General features: G+C 43.5%; 1 protein-coding gene across 5 annotated transcripts in view; it reads left to right on the top strand.

The window, feature by feature from the left end:
* Positions 1-15,027, top strand: part of PKNOX2 (PBX/knotted 1 homeobox 2) — an 87,256-nt gene that overhangs the window by 45,798 nt on the left and 26,431 nt on the right. For 2 of the 5 annotated variants that reach the window (XM_068659451.1, XM_068659452.1), the window contains exons 3-4: positions 4,389-4,470; positions 12,745-12,853. In XM_068659451.1, the coding sequence (XP_068515552.1) occupies positions 12,770-12,853 (84 nt within the window). In that variant the 5' untranslated portion in view covers positions 4,389-4,470; positions 12,745-12,769. Of the gene's footprint in view, positions 1-567; positions 673-4,388; positions 4,471-11,667; positions 11,769-12,744; positions 12,854-15,027 lie in introns of all 5 variants that reach the window. The other 3 variants (XM_068659456.1, XM_068659455.1, XM_068659454.1) reach the window with 3 other exon arrangements.

The raw sequence follows: 15,027 nt of genomic DNA, 5'->3' as shown, positions 1-15,027 counted from the left end.
GGGTGCCATGGCTTCACTGTTGTGGAAGAGCAGAAATATCGCATGCATATTAGCATGTTTTAAATCTCTTTTTGCTCTCTTTACTCTCTGAGCAATGAAACAGGTTAGGCATCATCAGGTTTAGCCTATGGATCTGGGGAGGTGGAAGCATGAAAATGCCGTATTGCTCTTTGCACCTGCAAGCATTCCCACCTTGCAGCTCTGAACCATGTTCGGAGGCTGCTGAAGTTAGAAAAGAAATTGCACAGCTGGGAAAAAGACACACAAATCAAAGGTTTTTCTTGCAATGCTCCTCATTCCAGATTGCACTGGCTGTTGGAGCTGCATGACTGTGCTTGGGGAGCCACGATCACCCCTTGGCTGAGGCTGGAGCTCCTAAAAGAGTAAACCTGAAATTTGAGCTTTTGTACTGTTTTGAACATATACAGGGTTTCTCTAGTTTTTACCACATATGTAGAGTTTGGGGCCGGCACAGCTTGCAACAGACTTCCAGGTGTAGAGTGGGTAATGAAAATATTTCAGCAAAGCATTATTAGGGGGACTTCACTGTTTGTTAGTTTCACTCAGGTCAAAGGAGCTGGTATTAAATTTGTTAAAAACCAATAGCCACAATTAAACAGCACTGACCTGCTGACATTGGAAGCATTGTGATCTGCTCACACTGGAAGCAAGGTAACTTGACAGAAAACATCTTCAGTCAGAGCTTAAAAACCCTAATTTTTTTGCAAAGATCCTGGATTTTTTTTTTCTAACTAAATATCATCTTAATTAGCATTTACTTACCCTTATTTAGATGTTTATTAACAGAGATGCTCTAGCGGACCATTTGTTTGCAGCCTGGGTACAGGCTCAGGTCCTGGGATGCTGGTACCTGACCTGGGATCCCATCTCCACTGTTGTATGTCATTCAGGTTGGGAAGATGGGGATTTAGGATGTTTTGGGGATTGCCATTGATGCAATCTGTGCAATGATGTGATGCAGTCATGTTATTGCCACTGACAGGTGTCTCATTTGTAACCCTCCTGCGGATGCTCCACGTGACAGTGGGTACCCACTACACTGTGTGTCTCAGCAGCTTGTGTTGCCTGCAGTGGAACATCTTGGAGAGGCATCCCCTCCATTCCTCCTGCATCAGGAGGACTTCAAAGGCCTCTGCTAAACTTCAAAGGATGCCTTTTGAAGTTGCTAAAAGTGTGTGCTGGCTGAAAAAGATTTATCTCCCTTTGCAAGGGTGTTTGGGGAAATGTTGCTGGTGGGGTTGGCTATTTGCACGCTTTGTGACAGGGACAAAAATTGCATCTTTTGTGCGGAAACCACACAAATGCTGTTTATGTCCTGTCAGTGCAGGTGAATGCAGCATCCAAGATCTCAGCCCTGATCACCTCCAAAGAAGAAAATCTGCATCACTTGGGACTGCAGAGTCTGCCAAAGCTATTTTAGCACTAGCAAAGCCCTATTTATCTGCTTCTTTTCTTCCAGTTCTCATGTTTTGTTCCTGCAGCAAGCCCAGATGACAAAAGTCATTCCCATGGGAGAAAAAAAGACTCTATGGGGATGACAGATTGCTGCAAAATACAAAGTTTTTGTAACATTGTCGGGACAAATCCAAAGCAGGTCAAATCCTGGGTCCTTGACAGGTATTTGGCGTCAGCCCTTGCATGCTCTTCCAAGGCACGAGCCCGTTGTTTTTTTATTCCTGATCATAAATATCCTTAATGATATTTAAGCTGCTGTTGCAGTTGGAGAGTTTGGGAACTCAAGACCCATCTGAGTGTTTAGCATAGCCCAGATTAAGCTTCTAAACCTTTTGGCAGGACTCACACATGCCTGAGGAGTCAAGAGGCTTCTTGCCCTTCCTGCTCCTTCACCAAGGTTTCCATGTTTGGAGGTTTTGGGTCCAATTTCTGGATGGAAGAAGAAGGTTTTGGAGCAAGAGCAGATGCAGAAATGGGTGCTAAAACAATAGTGTTGAGAAGTCAGATGGTATTTTGGAAGGCTGGGTGGAGAAATCACATCGGTGATACTGAAACACTGTACAAACAGCTATTTTGCATTATCACTGTTGGGCTGTTTCTGCCTGGTTTTGCCTTGAAATCACCCACTTGCTTCCAACATCTGGAGGCCTCAATGTCGCCGAGTTTTCCAGGAACGGCACTTTCTGTGGGACCTTCCCCATGGCCCCTCCTCTTCTGTACCCTTGGCTGCAATCATGGATATAGTGTGTGAAGGCATGAAAACGTGAGTGCTGTCATTACAGGGGTTTCGGGGTAGACTTACAACCAGGGGGAATGGCTGTCATGAAGCTTCCACAAGGCGAGGTGCGGCTTTCTGCCGGTGAGATGTTGAAGATGTGTACCACAGGCATGTTGTGCAGACTGGAGGAGCTCCTCGGTAGTGGTGTGTGGCATGGTAAATGTACTGGATGGATCCTGGGGATCTGAGGAGCGCTCCGCCAGGTGATACACATCCAGTGCGTATTATCAGATGTATACCGGAGGTCTGAGGAGCTCTCTAGAGGTGATGTGTATCGAGGCACATATATCAGATGTACATTCAAGATCTGAGCAGTAGTACATTAAGGGATACTAGACATATGTTGGTGATCTGAGGAGGTCCATACAAGATAACATATATCGAGGTAGACGGACGTATTGAAGATCTGAGGAGCTTTCCAGAGGTGGTGTGTATCAAGGGATGTAGATGTTTAATGGAGATTTGCGGAGCTTTGTAGAGGTGTTCTATATAGCAGGGTAGATGTATTTGACATACATTGGAGATTTGAGGAGCTCTCTAGTGGTTATGTATATGATACATACTGGGAGATGTATCAGATATATATTGGACATTTTAGGAGCTCCAGACCCGTGGCGTATATCATAGATGTATGTATCAGACATATATTGGGCATGTGAGGAGCTCTCTAGAGGTGATTTATATCAAGGTAGATATATCAGACATATTGGAGATCTTAGGTGACATTTATCACTTAAGACAGAGGTAATATCTAGAGCTGATGTATATCTGTGTATATATCTCAGAGATCTGAGGAGTTTTGTCTCCTATTGCCTGGTTTTGCCTTGAAATTACCCACTTGCTTCCAGTATCTGTTGGAGGGAGGCCTTGATGTTTTCCAGGTTTCCAGGAATGGCACTTTCTTTGCTCACTTTTTTTTTTTCAGAAAACACGCAAAAGGCATTCATGGCCATGCCAGTCATTATTCAGTCCAACTTCACTTTTTACTTTTGTCTGATATGCAGAAGGTTTTAGGCAACACATATCTTTTTCTTGGTTTTGGTGGGTCTCTGGTTACTGTCCTGCCAAGGACTAGCACTGATTTGCCAAATTTCAAGTTGCCTTTACAGACCTTCTCCTGTGTTGTTGTTTTTCCCTTTCCCTTTCCCTTTCCTTTCCTCTCCTTTTTTTTTTTTTTTTTGTCATGGGAAGCACTGCAGAGAGGGAGATCTGTGAAGGCATTTAGTGAGATAATTAAAGCTGAACTGAGAAATACAGTAATTTGCAGACATGCTTAAGTGGGTTAGGCAGCTAAATCCCATTTAGGCAGGGAAATTTTGCCACTTGATCTGGTTGGATGGGCCTAGAAATCCTAATCTCAGCCTCCTTAAAGACCAGATCCTTGGAAGATGCAGCATCATCTCTAACATTTGTATGGACTTTTTCTTATTAAATAACCTCTTGATCCAGCTCTCCTTGTTTTTGAATTGTTTTTTTCCTAATTCACGCTGTCTGAGCTGGAGTGTAAAAGGCATATTTACACTCAAGCAATGATTATAATTAACCCCAGGGCTGGTGACAGCCAGTGCAAAACAGGGGCATGGCCAACAGCAACAGCAGTTTCACAGCTTTTCCCCTGTTTTCTCCATTTCAGACCCAGATCGTACTGCTAACCCACTGTGAGATCCCATGCCGGGGATTTGCCACCACTGAGGAGCAGCAAGGGACAGGACAGGACATAATGGCAGATATTCCTTTACAGATATGCTGGCAACGAGCACGTCTTCATTTTCCAGACATATCTTGGTTCACCCTCTAAAACTCTGATTTATTTTTGCCCTTCCTTGGAGATGTCCAGAGCTGCCTGGGCATGTCCCTGGGGTCTGATCTAGCTCAGCCATTGGCCCAGCTTTCCCAGGGGGGAAAGCTTTTCCAAGGGGCTATTCCCACCTGTATTTTCCTTGGTTCTACTTTCTGCCCCATCCTGGAAAAAGCATGCTATAAGAGCAGACTTGCCTGTTGGCGATGGCCACAGTGGCTTCACTGATGATGCCAAAGAACCTAGCACAGAAAGCTTCATCCTCTGCTTAATATTTAATCTTGTCATTTCACTGTTTTCTTTCAGTATTCAATATTTCACCATTTACTTTCCCAGGTTGTGCATACCCAGAAGTCTTGCTTTTGGGGCTGCGGGAGAACACCTGAAGGACAGCAGCTCCCTGAGCACCCCCCAAACGGTAAAGTGGCTTCATTTTATATTAACAGGGCAATAATAGATATTAATTGACAGGAACATGGTGACCTCAGTGGGGCTTTATTTGGGGGATTTCTGCTCTTCCTGGTACCCCTGTAATTATGTTGCCTCTTCCCTTCTTCAGTGAGCATTTAGAGGGGAATTACATATTTTTGCTGAGTTTTCTGTTATTTATTTATTTATTTTCGAAATCAGGCAGCTCAGGGAATCTTGCTTTAAAGCTCAAGTATTGAGAACACGTTGTTAAAAGCCATAAAGCCATGGCTAGCCTAGAGCAAAACACAGATTTCTATTTAAAAATACCCAAAATATGGGCTGTTATCACTGCAAAATATTGGCAGATCAGTAGGATATGGAGAAATGGTCACCAGTTAAAAATAACTTGAACACAGAGCTTAAAATAAGATGTATATGAAACCAAGGGTCTCAGAGTTCTTTAGTCAGACCCAATCACTAAAATTAGGGCTTGACAGAGTGACAAATGTGTTAGCTCTGTGCCAAAACTGTAGGCACCCAGAGGGTGACAAAGAAAATAAAACTCTGTTGGCTGCAACTTTCCTCCTAACGGAGCACAGAGGAATCTTTGGTCATTAACAAAACAGACTGAAAACAGAGGTGCTACTTTTGATTTGTGCATATGTCCTAGAAAGGCACTTTATCTCTTCCTAAATCAGTGAAGATTAGAGTGGGCACATCTCAGGGGAAAACCCCAAAGCTATTTCTGTTCTTCCAGCTCAAAGTGAAGCTTTACTTGGTCTGCTGAATGGCAGAACACAGTGCAAGACCTTTGGCTTCTTTTCTTTGAGTTTTGCCTACTCTGACAGCACTTCTAATAAATGGCAGCCAATAATGGCAGGATTATATTCCCTGGACTGCCCTTTTAGCCCCAGTTTTCACCAGTGACCTTCCCTTGGCCAAAAAAAACAGCATTAAGTGTGTGATGAAGTGGCTGAATTTCTCATAATTCCAGATTGGATGTGGGTTTGCCCCATTTCTATTAAAGGTGTAGGTTGGGTTGACCTTGAAAACGCTTCTCTGGTTCATTCATGAGGGCTTGGGGTCACCACGTGTACTTCTTTTGGGGGCGATCCTCCATACCTTGATGCTGTCTTTGCAATGAGTATTTTGATGTGAGCTGCCTGGTGCTTATAGGGCTCAGTGCCCTACAGATTGCTTTGGGGACATTGGATTGCTCCTCTGGAGGAAGCCACGGATATGGAAAACAAGAGCACATGCCCGTGGAGGACACAGCCTGGCCTCCAGCAAGGAGGCCAGACCCAATATATGCAGCAGACTGTGGCGAGGGCATGCAGACATATCCCACTGAAGGTATGGAAAGACACGATGCTGGGCGCATGCTTCAACATCTTCTGGAGCAGAAGGCTGATGTTGCTCTCGGCAGTTAATGATAGAAATTACCTACCCCAAAAGCCACCTTCTGAGATGGTCCCCTTGTTTTCCAGGGACAACCCCTTTTCCGCTTTCCTCTTGAAGCCTGTACATCTGTGGAGATGCAGCTCTGAGGCTAGGTTGTGCCTTTTTTCACTGTACAAAAAAAAATTGGCACATTTCACACCCTAAACACTTCGCAGTCTTGCTTTATACACATTTCATTTATTGGGTTGAGTTCAAACTAGGCTTTTACTTCCATCTCACATATTTTGGGGTCTACCATTTAGAGTAAAATGGAGAAGAGACTGTATTAAATATCAAACAAGCTTAAAGGAGCTCAAAACTATTTGTAACTCCCTAGTTAGCTGGAGACTGTATAAATCACCACATCATGTCTCAAAGTGCTCTTTTGTCATGAAGGCTGGAAATATGGGGAGAAAAAGCTTTCAAATGGGCAAATGAAAGATATTTAAATTGGGACAATTAATCTAGTGGCTCACATCACAGTCATTGATGTCTGGGTTGAGTTTCAGTAGCAGAAGCTGCTATGTGTTGGCTCTGGGACATGGACAGCACTCTGCTGATGCCAGAAAGCCTAGAAATTTTTTTTGTCAAGGAAAACTCATTGTGTCTTGTGGTCTGGAGAGCCATTTCTCATCGGGAATTACACAGTTACAAAAAAAAAAAAAAAAAAAAAAAAAAAAAACACAAAACGTAAAGATCCACATCCTTTTCCATGGGGGGAGTCAAGACAGGGAGAAGACGGAGAGCTGCAGCAGAGGGATGCGAAGCAGAAACTCAGCGAGTTGGGAGCTCTGATTTATCTGCCATATGGGAAAGAAGAAAACAGCCAGCTCCAAAGGGATTTCTTTCCCTCTCCCAAAGGGAAAATTTACAAGCGTGTTAGCAGAATTTAGTAAGAAACAAGGCAGATTTAAGTGAGAAAAGGGTTTTATAGGTGTGCCATAGCATTACTCTGCTTTTGGTGCTTTCCACAAGCAGGGAAATCTTTGCTTTGGTTCTTGTGCATGTCTCGCCACCCACATGTCTGAAATCAGGGAAGGTGGGCTGTTTTAATCCAATTCCTGCAATCTGATCAAAAAGCGGGTTTCCACTGGCATTTACCCACTGTAATCATTCACAGAGGTGTTGGGAGATTTGTGTGAAAACTGCAAGCATGGACACCCCAAAAAGGTTTTACTACAAACTGCACTGTCACTCATAAGATGTTTATGGGCTGTAGCAATGGTTGCAAAAAGCCATTGCCTGTTATCTGCTCCCGACTGCGTAGTTTGTGGTCAGATTTTTGCCAGGATCTTTGGAGTATCAGGGTTGGCTTTTGCACCAGTGCTGGTATGATCCACACTTGGCAGTGTTTGCGCCGGCTGAGAAATTGGTGATGGACTGCAGGATGGAAAAATGTAGCTGGCAGTTAAACTTCTGCTGAACAGGATTAACTTTGTCCTCCAAAAAGCTCTGTGACAAGGTCTGATCCTGGCTGGGACTTTGGAGTGAAACCTCCCCGTTTTGGGACTGGTGTGGGATCAAAATTTGGTGTTTGGGTGCTGGAAATGTGGCTGTGCAGCAGTTCCTCTGTCATTGGATTAGCAGGTTGCAGTCAAAAATGAAGTGTGTAAGGCAAGTTTTGAAAGCATTGGGCAAGATTTTAATCATAAATTATTCCCAGTTAATTGCTTGCAGCAAAAAACTGTTAGAAAATTAATCTGCTCCCTATTTTTGTTAATACTCTCCAAGTAATCAGAACCTTTTACCGGACAATTCATGTCTGGCATGAGGATGTTTGCACATTTTTAGGATCATCAGCTATGTTTCACTTCAAAGGTTTTCAATTTGCCCTCCAAAAAAACTCACAATCTGCTCTTTTGGGAACTTTTGCTGGGCTAGGGGCTGTATTGCCCAAAATTCAAGTATTTTCATGTTACTTTGAAGAGGCCTCTTTGATGTTTCCCTGTGCTTTTTTCCCTCAGCTTTTTTTGGAAGGTGCTTTAATGGTCTCCCTCTATAAAAGTAACACTTTAAAACGTGTGTAGGTATCTCAGCTCTCCACTTAAAAAAAGAACAAAGTTGTTTAATGCTGCCGTTCAAGGTACATTAACCTTGTCTACTAAAGCTCTGACTGGCTTTTGCAGGTTTTATTCTTGTGTTTATGTTGCAGAGATATCCCTGGAGCATTTTAGTTGGCAGCAGGGATGGGTATCTTTGGAGAGAAGAGAAGTATTTAGTGGTAATTGTTGTTCTCATCAGAAATGCACCACCGCAGCTCCCCCCCCACACCTACTCCTTTCCATGCAGCTGGAACTGGGGGTGATTTGCAAATGCAAAATGCTCTTTCCCCCACCAGGGGAGAGATTTCCCATCCTATGGGGAAGTTAGTTGTTTTTCGGCAAGTGTGTTTTGGCATCCCCAGCAGTGCAGCGTGTCCCTCTCCCTTTTATTGGTGCTTACGTATCAGTCAATAACTTTTCTAGAAGAAGAAAAGGGGTTTATCATGAAGAAATACCAAATCCCAACCTTCTTTAGACCATGGCAACAGCGGAAGCCGAGGCTTGGTTTGCTTTTTTTTTTTTTTTTTAATTGGGAAATAACTCAATAATGAGATGTCAGGAATATTGCAAAGGTTGGCATTTAGGGAACTGGTGTCTTGGCTGCTCCTGGTGCAGAAACTCTCCTGGAATGGAGTAAAGGAAATCTGGCTACCAAGTATTTAAAATATATATATATATATTTGCTGGCCCAGTGGTATTTCTGGCACATATCTGTAATGAGGCATCATGCAAGCCCACTTGGTAGGGAGGAATCATGAGAATCAACTGAGAATGGGTAATATCTTGAAAAATGTGTTTATTCCCCATTTTTGACCATTTAATAGCATCAGGTGTGTTTTTAGTGAGCTCAGGGTGGCAGTAGGGGGTTATTTTAACAGCTTGTGAGAAGATGGTGTTCATCTGCAGCTGGAAACTTTTGTTTTCAGGGAGATAGGTGAATCTTGACACTGAAGGTTGGCGGCAGGGGGAGGTTCAGACAGCAGATATAAATTTGGTGTTTGGGGGGAGGAGAGTCGCTCCTGATTCGCTTTACAGGCAAGCAGATGGATGCTGTCACCTGCAGAGGGTGAACCTGTCCCTGCTCATGCTTCAGAGCAAGATGTATCGTTCTCTGGAGGTTCCTCTCCCTTCCTGTCAGCCGTATTTCTTCATTTTAACTTATATACACATATATAATGAATGCATATATCATAAACATCAGCATGCGTAACCCCTCTGTGAAGACAGTGGCATAAAAAACTAGCAGCCCCTTGCGGAGCATGACTAACACACCATCATTGCGAACCCCCAGTTTAAAAAAAAAAACAACACCTTTTAGAAAAGTAATCTTCCACTAATACGCTGAAATACCTTCCTGTGCCTGGAAAAACACACTGAAGTGCCTTGAATAATTTTGCAACTTTGGGAAAAGAAAGGGAAATGCATGAAAACCTGACTTTATGGTTTTCCGCTTTGAATCCTCTCTTACAAATCACATGCTGCAGGGGAGAAGCTGTTGAATTAGCTGGAAAAAATGATCCCTATTTTCCATTGGTTTGGAAACAACAGTTGTATCTTGCAAAGCTAATATTAATGTTATCCACAGAAAATGGTAACGTGGAGTCCAACAACATTTTTTTTTTACATTTGGTGCTACTTCTAATACAGTTTTATAGCAGTTCTGCTAATCGCACAGGTCAGGGATTGTTTCCTCTTCACCTCCAGGATGGCAGATGACTGTTGGTAATACTCAGATTTTTTAAAACATTTTGAAGCATCAGTGGCCACTGTAAAAAGATGATTTCTCAACTCATTGTAATTATTTTAATTTGAAAAAGGAGCTGATATATGGCTGGCAAAAAGCAGCCTATAAATCTTTCTGAGCTGCAACTCTTTTAGATAGACACAAGCTCTTCGGGAAATACATTTCCAATTCAATGGCAATGTTTCAGTGGTAGCTAAAGTATTTTTTATTTCATAAGGAAATTTAGGATACTTTGATCTCAGGTTGCTGCCAAAACCTAAAGTACTGCCCCTTCTGGAAATGAAAAGAGCATTTATTGACTTTATTGCTCAAAAATTCTCTGCTCCGTGTGATGCCCTGTAAGGGGACTGCAATTACTCCTTCTGCCCTCATCGGCTCCCTGAAAATTCACTGATCTCCCAAGATGTGACCATTTGCTTGAGCTGGTCTGCAAGGTGTTGGTAGGGTTGGTTGTTGCTCTGTGCATCCTCCCATATCTCCTTTCATCCTCTGGATGATTATAGCAAAGAGCTCACTCACTTAAAATCATTTGGAGGGGGGGAGAAGATGTTAAAAAAATAAGGATTAATGCATAGTATAGCAGCTTTTGAACCTTCCCTGTGCTTAGAAGAAGCGCCTCGCTGCCAATAAATCTTCGTGGCTGCAGGAAAGTGCTGACAGCTTTGCACCGTTATCCTGAGATTCATGGCTGGGGGCTCCCACACAAGGCACCCGTCCGGCACTTCCGTGGGCGCCAGCCACTTCCCTGGATATTTACGGCGCCCAAGTGCATTTGTTTCCCCGAGATAAATATACCGCTATCAGCAACAGCTGTCTCTCATTTTTATCCCTTTTTATATTTGGCTATAAGTCCTATTCTCCAAACAAATCAACGCCCGTAAAGCCTCAAAGAATGGCTTGATTTAGTGAGCAGGTTAGATGATATTCAGCAATTAAATTGGGCTCCGGACTGCCACCTTCTGGGAATATATTCAGCCAAAAAGCCCACACCCTGTAATAAATTGCCACCTGCTAAAGGTAGGCTTGCTCCCAGCATGAACAATAAATGCCAAGCAGGGTTTTTCCCCCGAGATATCCATCTCTGGGTGTGTTTTCTTTTTTTTTTTTTTAGTCTCCCACCAAGATGTCTGGCCTGGCAGAATGCTGAACTCTGCTTTTCTCCAGGCTGCAGCTATTTCTGCTGAGGCCATTTCCCCCAGGGGCTTTTGCACTGCCTCTTGAGGATGGGGATGCCTGAGCCGTAAACCAAATTTTAACATCTGACCCCACAGATTCTAAGCTGGAAGGAGCAGATAATTTTGCTAGAGGAAAAAAAAGATAAAAAGCATAATTTCAGGACTTAGACTCAATGATCCTCATGTGTCCTCTCCATCTCAGGAGATTCTAGGGTTTTAATCCCTTAAATACAATAGTCTTCTTCAAGGTGTTTGTGTCATGCAAGGACCCCACTCTGCCTTCCCAATGCACAGCATTTTGGGTGTGCTCTCCTAATAAGCTATTCGTGGGGCACCATACTAGTGCAAAGTGTGTGCATGTTGCTTTTTTTTTTTAATTATTCATTCAAAACAATAAGGGTGGCTAACAATCGTGACATGTAGACAGCACTCAGCTTTCCACATGGACATGGCCTCTTGTGATCTTGGTGCCCTGTGGTTCCTATAAAGCCCAAAGCCTCGTGGAGAAGACTAGAATATTGCAGATCTACCGCTGAATGACTGTGGGGACTGATCTGAAGACTCCAAACCCACCTCTGCTCTTGTGCCCTGGGTGAGAACATTTCTTCCCACGGGTCAGCGTTGCACTGCAGAAGCAACTCTATCACTACTTACTGGTAGATCCGCTGGCAATATCAGAGGACTTTGCACGGGGCTCCTCTCCAGATGAGAAGCCAGCACAGCTCAATGACAGGCAGAGCAACCAAGCGAAGTCTTTGAGAGACATCATCTCTGACAAAAATGAGCTGTGCCTTGTTTTGCAGGGAGAAATGCACCTTTGGAAGTTCTGGGGAGATTTCGCCAGGTGGCTTTGTGAATTTACTCAATACAGAGCTCAGAGCCTCAGAGAGGACCCAGGATGGTGGTGGGTTGCTTTTTTTTTTTTTTTTTTTTTTTTGTAGGTTGGTTGGCTTGTTGTTTGCTTGCTTGTTTATTTATTTATTTATTTTAGCAAGTTTATTGGCTTGCTTTTTGAAGCCACCCTCCATCTGCAACCAAATAATAAGAGGCATTTTTGAGCAAAGACCTGCTTCTTTGGTTGCTCTTGGCCATCAGGTCTGTCTTGGAGACCGTGTCCAGCCAAAAGCTCCTCTGCAAATTTGTTCCGTCACAGTGTCTCTCTTCTTTGCCCATTGCCATGGGGCCTGAAGATACCTCCAATAAAACTCTGTTCCACCCCCACCCCTCCCCAAATAGGTATGCATTTGCAGAAAGAACAGCAACTTCAGGAGAGGTTGAGGGGAGCATATCTCACCCTTTCACTGGCTTCAGGAATGTCCATTTGGGTTGTGCAACATCAGGGTTATCTCCCTAGCTCAAATCAAGCAAAGGTTTGAATCTACTTTCCTCATTTCTGTGTGTTCAATTGCCATGGGGTCAGTCAACTCAACATAGGAACCAGCTGGATTGGTCAACCCAACATCAGATACTCAACATAAGTTTAGTGTGCAACGGATTGAGCAGACAGCATTACTCCATGGTGGCAAAATGAGAAGAGACATCATTTTTTAGGTTGTTCTTTTTTTTGGTATGTAGTTTCAGGAAAGAGAAGATTTTGCATTTTTGACTTCCTTTCCTGCTTCCCAAAAAGAAGAATAACGGGAAAAGGGAATGGAAATCTCCATATAGGCACGTAGCTATAGGAGTAAGGGGTGGAAAGCAACCTGGATGCACCGGGGTTCACATGGGGAAAATCATAATGAGCTCCACCAATTGCAGCCATCATTTCCAAGAGCTCTGCTCTCACCTGGCCACTCTCCTTTCTGTATTTTTTTTTCCCTTTTGGGAGGGTTTGGGGAATAGTTTTCCCCTTAATCCAGCAGAATTTCTCTTGCCCTCAGGTTCTCGATGTGACTCCCACCCAGGATGCACCATGTCTCCCCGGCGCCGGCTCTGACGATGATGGCCACCCAGACGGTGCCCCCTCCTCCCTACCAAGACACCCCACAGGTGAGTGTCCGCACCTGCACCCCCCAAAAAACTCTCTGTGACCCCCAGCCCAGCTTATCTTCTCAAGCATTATTTACCCCTCCTTGCTAAATATGAGCAGTATAAAATATTTCACCTCAAACTCTTCATTTCAGAGACTGGTAAAAATGAAACCCCTCTCCCTGCATCCAAGGTTGCAGTATTAAAGGATCTGGGGACAACCCCCTTGTGGTTTTTGCTGTTGTTGTTTCCCCCATTTCTGGCTCATTTTGAGGTTGCAGGGTTTTCTTGGTGGCATACTTGGGTGTGCATCTTGCCTCTGTTGATGCAATGAGTGCCCCCATCCAGTCCAGCCTCCCAGTGCAGTGTCGATATTTTGCAGTAAAGTGTCTTTTGAGGCAATTTGAATGGCATTTTGATTGATTTTACGGCACTTTTGGCAATCCGTCTCAGGGAAAAAAAGACTTCATCTACAATGTTGCTCCAAGGGGTCAAATAACCTCCTTTCCAAGCGTCATTACAGAGTTAGTTATTATAAGAACAGGAATTTGTTCCAAGAGAAACTCAGACAGAGCACCCCAACGTGCTGGATGTGGGGATTTGGGCTTCACTGAGGTCAGATTTTGGGGACGATCCCACTCCTCACAGCCTACTGCAAACTTTTGGGGGGTAAATCTATATTTCTGATTTGGGGTGCAGTGACCATCTGTGGAGACTGAATGTGAATGATCCGGATGAAGCACTGAACTGGCACAATGTTTAAGGCAGCTTTTTAGGGCTTTTATAGGAAACCGTTTTTTCCCCACTTTGAAAGGGGCTTGTGCTGCAAAGCGTGGCCCTGCTGCATTTCTCCACCATTTGTATCCTGGTGTCACTGCAAAAACAGAAAATCCCCCCCAAGAAAAAAAATAGAGACCCTTCCCTGCAAGTAAAATAAATAAATTGCTGCCTTGCCGCGACTTTTACGCTCCCCCGAAGCCACCCGGGCCTCCTTTCTGCTCGTCTCCTTCGATGGGAAAAGGTCACTTTTGCAAATGACGCCTCGGTGGGGCTTTTATGGCTCCTCCAACTTCTGTGTCATCATTTGCTCGCTCCACTGCTCTGCTCGGAGCGTCTTTTTTTTTTTTCTTTCTCACTTTCTCCTATTTTTTTAGTGCCTCTCTGTTGAAACGCAGTGCCTTTCTCGCTTACGCAGCAGGGAGCAGGGACACCGATTTAGTCCTAATGGGCAATTTAAGGGACTTTTAAAATAGCAGAGCTTTTCCATGGCATCCTACAGAGACATCCCCTATACCTTTCCCTGTCCCTTCTGCACCCCCATTTTCATTTAAAATGTTGCATTTGGACACCCTTGGGACCATTGTCATCTGAACACCTTCTTTTTTATCCTTTTGAGGGGGTTGATCAAGCATTTTTTCTTCATTTCAGGAGATTTAGAGGAAATGCTGCTGTGAAGAGCACTTTGTGTTTGTCTTTTTATTATTATTATTATTATTATTATTATTATTATTTGGTTTGTTTGTTGGTTTGTTTTGTTTTTCCTGTATGCTGTGGCTGCTGTGAGCTCTTCACCTGAAAATGGAAGGATTTGTTATTTCTTGGTTTTGGAAAAGCAAATTGCATGTTTATTCCTCTTCCCAAAGATGGGGCAGAGATGGGGAGGTCAGTGGTAAATAAGAAAACAAGTTGAACCATCAATTACAAGAGCTACAACCAATATTGCAAAACTTGTCTCACCAAGGGGACCATCCTGGGGAGAAAAATACTAAAAAAGGGGTTTGGGGGAGCTTTACATTAATACTGTTACTGCAGAGGCCATGCAAGCAATCAACCTCACTGTCGGAAATGTGCAAAAATGAAGAAGTGATGGAAAAAGCTGCCTTTCAGAGGAAAAATATGCTGTAATAATCACCTGGTTCTGCTACCAGCATATAACACAGAGCATAATTTATACCAAGTGTGATCACGCTCGCCAAGTGACTCTACCTGTTGGAAATAAGGAGTCTGCATAAAAATCCATGTGTTTGCCATAGTAAATTAAAAAGAAAAAACAACAGAAAGTCATCGGCCATTTCATTGTCAAAATTGGACAAATATAACTAGCAAAAAGAGGTTGTTTTAAAAATACATTCTCATTTTAATCACAGAAACTGATGAAAGAAGGCTTCTCCTGAAAAAGTGTTTTGTGGATGGTG

This window comes from Anas acuta, chromosome 23, assembly GCF_963932015.1.
Source record: "Anas acuta chromosome 23, bAnaAcu1.1, whole genome shotgun sequence".
Taxonomy (NCBI): domain Eukaryota; kingdom Metazoa; phylum Chordata; class Aves; order Anseriformes; family Anatidae; genus Anas; species Anas acuta.
This window is presented reverse-complemented; position numbering and strand designations above follow the sequence as displayed.